Source organism: Wasmannia auropunctata, unplaced genomic scaffold, assembly GCF_000956235.1.
Source record: "Wasmannia auropunctata unplaced genomic scaffold, wasmannia.A_1.0 LD336085.1, whole genome shotgun sequence".
Lineage (NCBI taxonomy): Eukaryota > Metazoa > Arthropoda > Insecta > Hymenoptera > Formicidae > Wasmannia > Wasmannia auropunctata.
The window spans coordinates 989,768-997,739 of NW_012026805.1; the positions used below are offsets into that span (position 1 = coordinate 989,768).

General features: G+C 31.2%; 1 protein-coding gene across 3 annotated transcripts in view; it reads left to right on the plus strand.

Annotated features, from left to right (window-relative positions):
* The window catches only part of LOC105448428 (synaptotagmin-5), a 23,368-nt gene that overhangs the window by 9,519 nt on the left and 5,877 nt on the right, over window positions 1–7,972 (plus strand). For all 3 annotated transcript variants that reach the window (XM_011686956.1, XM_011686955.1, XM_011686957.1), the window contains 6 exons: window positions 2,313–2,367; window positions 5,284–5,512; window positions 5,848–6,084; window positions 6,528–6,626; window positions 6,759–7,032; window positions 7,143–7,376. In XM_011686956.1, the coding sequence (XP_011685258.1) occupies window positions 2,313–2,367; window positions 5,284–5,512; window positions 5,848–6,084; window positions 6,528–6,626; window positions 6,759–7,032; window positions 7,143–7,376 (1,128 nt within the window). The remainder of the gene's footprint in view (window positions 1–2,312; window positions 2,368–5,283; window positions 5,513–5,847; window positions 6,085–6,527; window positions 6,627–6,758; window positions 7,033–7,142; window positions 7,377–7,972) is intronic.

The window sequence follows — 7,972 nt, forward strand, 5'->3', positions numbered from 1 at the left end:
CTTCTCCCCCCCCCTCTCTCTTCTATTCCTCGGCTTCATAATTCAAAGGTTCGTCCTTATCAAGGACTTATGGAGGACGCTTCGAAACTTCAAAGAAACCATTCGATTATCTTCGCCATCTCAAGAGTCTACCTTTAAGAGACTACCCTATATCGAATAAAAATGGCATTTCTTTAAGAAGACTAAATTCTGTTTACATGATTGTTGTACCGTTTTTTTTTTAGAAATGTTTATTTTCCGTTATTGAGATTTCAATATCGAATATTTATTTTTATTTGCACGAATAGACTAATTTATACGAAAAGATTTGAAACAAAACTAAGCAAGTCCTTGTTTCGCGCATAAATATACTTATACATGTACTTTAAGAGTATATACTTACATATGTGTGTATGTATACATGCGTGTTTCACTAAATGTGCAATAAGAGATATAGTTAATTATTGAATATATACGTATTCGTAAATTAACACGTACCTACATAAGTATTTAAAAATTTTTATCCTGATGTTTTTTATTTTGATAATTATATCACAATTTGTCGCTCTAGATATTTTTGCAAGTGCAAGACATTGATAAAATTAGCAAACATTTTTATAACTTTTTTAATAACTTATTCTGTTTGTATTTCGACATTTTTAATAAGAAAAAATGTTAGATATTCATGTACAAATTACAATTTTAAGAATTTCTCTATATATTTAAGTAAGACGTTAGTCAAAATGTACATTTCATTAATCGAGTTAGAAACAACTCCCCCATCCAATATTATCAAATTTTATCCATTTAATTCGTTGCGAGAAAGCCAACTTTTTCACACGAGAGAGACAGTCATCACGCAAAATAAACGTTATTGCAACAGTACTCTCAGTTCCTAAAACAAGCGATCTTTAATTAAAGCATTAATTCTGCTGACAAGTAAAGCAACATATATGACGAATCATATATTCACGGAGTTACAATTAAATCGTATCATATTATCGTTAAAATGCACGCTGCTTTTGCCTTCACGGAGAAGAGTGACACTATGTAACACACGTATTGCACACACGCACGCGCGCGCGCACGCAAATGTAGTACTAGTAGAGGAAAATATCGACATAATTCTCTGCAGCAGCAAAACCAAAAAGGGCAGAAATAAAGGGTACAGACTAAAACAAGGAGTAATTAATGTTGCATATCCTTGGCAATGTGAGAGAATGCATCGATACGCAAAGCATATACCTATACACGTCGTTATATGAATTCGTTGGTGAAGCACAAATCAATTAACGTGTAATTTACCGTTAAATTTTGAATACGAGTATTATCATCCGCCTTCATGGAATCACCATCAGAGATGTAAAATTCGCTTTATGCTAGTATTTCACATTGTTTACTAATATATTAATATGAGACTCTAAATGTAAATTAACTACTCAAAGAAGAATTATTAAAAAGCAAGTATTTCTCTACTCTATACTAGGTTGATAAGGTCTCGGTTTTCCGCAATTACGTTCCATGTTATACAAGTTTGATAGATATACGAGGTGACCCATTTTAATTTTGTCATTGAAATAACTAAAAAAAAACGGATTTTACAAAAAAATAAGTATATAAGAAACTTTTAGAGTTTTCAGAAGGCAATCTAATGTGTTGATTAGATTTTCAGTCCCGTGTTTAGGGCCATTCAGGCTAAGGTTGATTTTTTATTTCAATGGCAAAGCAGGCAAAGTTGAAATGGGGGATAATTAAATAATAATTTTACAAAATAAAAATATTAATGAACTTTATACGGAAAGAATTATTTTGCTGGTAAAAATCTATTAAAAATTTTGGTGGAAACAGAGATCTGAAAATAATTTTGTTGGAAACTCATAAATGATGAGTATTGTACTGTAAAAGGTTTTGATATTTTCGCAACCAATTTGAATTTCTAATAAAATTATTTTGATATGATCCAATAAAATTATTTTCAGATCTGTATCCAGCAAAATTTTTAAACTTTCCAGCAAAATTATTTTTTTCATAAACATAAATATAAAGTTTATGTTTGCGCAACGATATTATTTCGATGGTATGAACTTAGGTAGATAAAAATATTCTGCACAAATAAATTCCAGCTGAATTTCTCATTCGAGAAAAATGTCAGAAATTATTTGTTGAAAAATTCTCGAATGCTGCATGCATTGCCGTACTTAATTAAAAATCTATTTGGCGAATATTTAACAAGCGTGAAGCACGTTCGGATTGAATAAGCCCGACGAGCTTCCTATCAGAGTTATTGTTGGCATATTAAAGAGAATTCTAATTGCTCCAATTTTTTATTTCAGGAATTTAACATCGCGAAGGAGCAGCACGCGATACAACCGTCGATAGCCGAATCGGGTAATTATGAATGATTTCAATAGTTCTCAAATATTTTAATTAGAGTTACACGTAATTTGAGTGGTCCTCTACGTCCTCCCTTTAATACAATCCTTAGAAAACTATGTCTAGCATTGCTTATAGAAAATGATAATCAAACCTTTAAACAAAACAATCAAGCTATTCAATAATGAAGCTCCTTGATTTTAAATAAAAAGACAAATTTTTCTCGGAGAAAATTAATTTTTTAAAAATTGTTTCTTTAATATCTGCATATATAATCCTAAAAAGTATTTATGGCACCTATTATTGTTGATTAAGGTAAATTTAAATAAATGTTATTTTAGAAAATCCTTATCATAAAACTTAAAACATTTTTCTTAACATGCACAGCTATTTTGCCAAGGTTTACGCAATAGTCATATTTTAATCATTTAATCTCTTAGTAAAAATTTATATGGTTATTCTTAATATCATTCTCTTGAACCATTTTTAAAACTTTTGTTTTAATTTTGTCTTTCTTTTTTTCTAAAAAAAGCATGTTAAATCAATACATTTATCAAAGTGTTTGAAGCTCTTTTCCAAGATTCTGATTGGTTCTCTCATATATTGCGTAATTTACTTCGCAAGCTGTGAGCAGCTGTCATCATGACGTGCTGTCATTTTGGCAGTTGTACGTAACAAGAAGTTAATATTGTAATACCTATTGTATATTGTAATACAATGTAATACATTTAAACAAGTAGAAAGTAAAAAATGAAACACGCAAAGCACGCGTCTGTAATGTCTAGTATAAAATAAAAAGAGATTAGATTTTAATTCAATTTTAATTCAAGAAAATGTCAATTCTATCTTTAATGACCTAAAGAAAATAGTTATTTTCAAATAAGAATTAATTTTGATTCGAAACACTATAACTACAACGCTATTTTATAAAAAAGTTTTTTTATTTTCTTTAGATTAAATTATTGTACGAATGTAAACCATGAAGAGACGTGCAGGCAGAAGCAGTAATAGATTTCATCATTTCCGCGCGCACAAAAAATAAAAATAAAAATTTTATTAAACTGTTGCAAAATTCAAACATATTATTAATAATTTTTTTTATAATAGATTCCTAAATATTTTTTTTAATTCAAAGGGATAATTTGCCCCCATACGTAATGCTTATGAAGATGTTCTATAAGCTATTTCTTTTCGAAAACCTCTGGCTAACAATCATATTTAATGCATTTTGTTTCGTCTTTGTTATTCATTTAAGCTGCATTTTAAAACGTTGTTTTCGAGGAAAATTTTACTAAAAAGCTATAGTTTACGTTACTATATGCTATATGCTATATGCTATAATTCTTTAGTAAAGAACAACATAACGGAATCAATTTCTAGAAGAATACTGAGTTTCTCAACGATTCCTATTTTTGTTTACTAGATTTACTCTTTAATAAGTTGTAAAGCCTTGACATTTAATATTACAAACAAAACGTCTGACATATTATTTATGTATAACGACTTTCGCTCTCATTTGATCATCATTATCCGTATGAGCACGAAGCACTCATTAGATCAGACACATCTTTCTGCGTGTGATTCCATAGTAAAATCAGAAATAAGTTTGTCATGAATTTATTCTTTTTTTCATCATATGTACACATTTTTATTTTTTTAAATTAAAAAGTAGAAAGATTCCCAGAAATAATCAACAATTCAAATATAATAGTAAATAGACTAATGAGAATCAGCGCAAAATTATTGCGCAAAATTACAAATTTCAATAATTAATACAAGTTTAACCCGTGCATATAAGTATATTTCCAAATCCATAGTCCAGTTCCTGCTTCAGTTAGAGTAGTTCCATTCTTCTGGCCATCTTCAATAATACATATAGATATATTAAAGCGTAGCAGTCACAACATCGGTTAGATTATTTTTCCATCGTGTTTCAATTTATACATATAATAATTATTCCAACGCGAAAGTAAAAAATTTGTGTCTCAAAAGTCGTCACATATTTAAAAAAAAGTAATGAGTATTAAAAGTCGAGTGTGCTTCCAGAAGTTTCGATTTTAAATGAAATATATTAATTTATATGCACGGGATAAACTTATGTTAATTATTGAAATTTGTAATTTTGCGCAATAATTACCGCGCCGATTTCCATTAGCCTATTATATTTGAATTGCTGTTTATTTTTTTATTTTTTATATTTTTAATTGTTTACATAGTTCATTCCGTTATATTAATTTTATAGTTTTTATCTGAATCCTTTGGACATTATGGACGCACACAAAAATTTCATAGACAAAATTTTGACAATTTTTATTTTGCTGACTCCATTCTTCTTCGCTTGTGAAGTGTTCCGGACAAACATTTCCGATTTTTTTTATTTTATTTTATGTAACATGTACACTATTTATTTATATAAATAATTGTGTATATCTTGATCTATTAGATGTGGTTCTTATTGTTTTGTTCTGTTGTTTTCCTTGCTTATTTAATTTATTAATAAATTATTATATGACTGAAGATGACTAAGTAAAGTTCGAAACGTCTCAAGAATTTCAAGACTAATGTAATTAATTCTTTGAATGAATGATATTTTAAATTGTGACCTAAAAAATTTCTCGTTTAATTGGCTTGGGTTTTTTATTCTAATTGCTTGCAAAAATACGAACTGCTCTCTTTTCTATTATTATTATTACTTTTTAATACAATTTTCTTCGAAAGCAACGTATTGGAATGTAACCGTGGAGATAATTCTCTTTCGATATCGATGCGCACTCGGCACATCGTTCATCCTCACGGATGGAACTCGATTACGAAGAAATTTATAAACCATCGTTGCGCATAATTGAAAGGCTCTCTAGAGCGATCTCTTCAAGTTATTAACATGATAATTTTTCATCCCGTTTAATTTTGTGTAATACGTTTCCCCTGGAGGCTTGCCTCATCAAAGTCGCAGTTATCCAGACGGAGGCGGAAGCGGCGGTCGAACGTTGGCAAGGAACTCGTCCGTCAGCTCGCAGAGCTCGCTGGAGGGTGCATCCAGTTCTTCGAATCACCGGGGATCATCGCCTCAAATCAGAGCGTTTGGCCCGGACGGACGGCATCATGCTCGACATGATCCTCTACATTCCGCCTCTTCGTATCCACCTAGCAGAAGCTCGAGGTCAGTGCAGAAAAATATGGTTTAATTGTTATTTAATAATTTGAAAATAAATAATATTTTTTTCTTTATTTTAATAAATGATTAAAATATAAAAAAACATAAAAAATATAAAATTAGCTACATTTGTTTTTATTCATAAATTCTTAAACCATTTGTAAATTTTGTTCATTTGCTTTCACAATTTCGTATTTACTTACATAATTTTTATGCGGATAAAAATTTGTCTAACAATAAGCTGTATGTACAAAATTACAATATTACATGTATAATTATTATCTCAATAATATTTCTTCTTGTTTTTCTACAATACGTGTATGTTTGGAAATTTCCTATAGATCTCCTTCACCAGCTCGTGCAGCATCCTTGGATGCACGTTGTGCAAGTCCTGCCAGTTACATGGGTAGCCTGCACAGTGGAAATGCGTCGCCTTCACAGACCTCTTTGTCGTCCGTAGCAACGGGTGTAAGTTCCACTTGCGGGTGTTCGCCGATGAATGCCGTTCAAAGTACTTCCAGACAGACCAGTCGTTGCTTATCACCCCTTCTCATCCCACCGCCACGTGCTTCCATAAGGTAAATAATAGAATTCTCATAAACATGATAAATATATTAAACTCTTTATAAAAGTGTGAATAACGTCATTTCTGAATATAAAAAGATATGTATAATGAAATGCAAGTAAACGCGTAATGAAAGTGTCAAAAGAATTTATTTTTATAAACGTATTACATTATTTCCATGGAACAAATTCTAAAATTTTCATAAATACAGACTTTTCTTTTCTTTTTTCTATAAAAAAGCTATAAAAATTCTATAAATTAATCTCCAAATATAAATATTCTGATATATTGTAATATTAGCTTCTAAAATTTCTTTCTGTAAAGGCATCAATTAAAAACCGTCGCACCGGATTTATTTTCAATAATTATTAAAATTTTATTAAATTCTTATTAGTGTTTAGAGTACATTTTGATCATAAATTTGGAAAAATGTGTACATTGCTTATTTTTCTGCAGCAGCGACGGTGGCCCCATACCGCCTGCTTCCCCACTTGGTTCTTTACAACCGGATCTTTATCAAAGACGTGACGGTCCTGTTTTTCTCAGCGCTCGCAGGTACATAATAAAACTTTGCTTATAAAACTTTGCTGATCTTAAACTGGTTTCCCTTGCTACGTAACAAACATGCCATTTATTGCTAAAAATAGTACCAGCCACACAAATCGCGTAATATTTGCGTAATTGCAGGACTGGAAAGCATTTGGGTAGGCTTCATCTGCGCTTGAGATATGACTTTGATAAATCAGATTTGGACGTGCACTTGATCGAGGCGCACGATCTCGCAGGCAGCGATCAGGGCGGTTTCAACGATCCTTACGTCAAGTTGACTCTCAGCCCGGAAGTGGACAGCAGGAAAAGACAAACGCAGATCCACCGGAACGATCCAAATCCGTTTTTTGATCAGCGTTTCAAATTTCCCGTTAGCTACGAAGAGCTGCAGGAGAAGACTTTAGTTTTGCAGGCAATTACATACCATAGTTAGGAAATCGCATAAAAGGATTTGTAAAATAGGCTAGAACACAATTCCCAAATTTAATCAAAATCACTAACATTATGACGCAATTACATTAGGTATTCGATTACGATCGTTTTTCGAGGAACGATGTGGTTGGTTCGGTGAGAGTGGCCATGGACAGCCTCGAATTGGTCTCTTCCACTTCTTCGGTAGAAGTTTGGGGTGAGATAACGAGAGAACGCAAACCGCCGGAAGAGATTCAAGAGGTTTTGGTCTCACTGTCTTACTTACCGAGTGCCGAAAGGCTCACGGTTCTCATGATGAAAGCTAGAAATCTGTTTCCCCAACAGGTAAGATACATATACATATATTATATATAATAAAGATATATATATATATATATATATATAAGGCGAAAAATATATATATTACATTGATGAAAATAAAAGATTGATTTCTTTTCAATCGCCTTTAGTTTAAAAATAAAAAGTGGTCTTCGCTTTGTTTGTTTCTGCCTATAGTAAAAATATTTCGATAAAGTCATTCATTCTTAGAGTGTACTTTTTTACTTCTTTTGCATTTTAATAAAGCTTACGTTCTATTAGAGGATACACTTAGTTTTTGCCGTTTTTTTTTAAAGCGTATTTGTTTCAATAAGAATATGAATTAATACATCTTATTAATTTAATACACCTTACTAAAATATTTTTCATCGTTTCTATTATTTTTCTTATCTTTTTAGCAAAAGTTGGATTCCGCAACGATAAAACGAGCTATCTTTTAACCCTTTGAAGCACACATTTTTCTTTACATGGAAAACAGTTGAAATTTATTACTCGGGGGTTTTCGGGGTCGCTGATTACGTATATGACCTCAGATTTCCAAAATTCAAAATGGCGGATCAAAGATGGCGGACCTAATTAGGAAAAAATTGCTTGATTGAGAT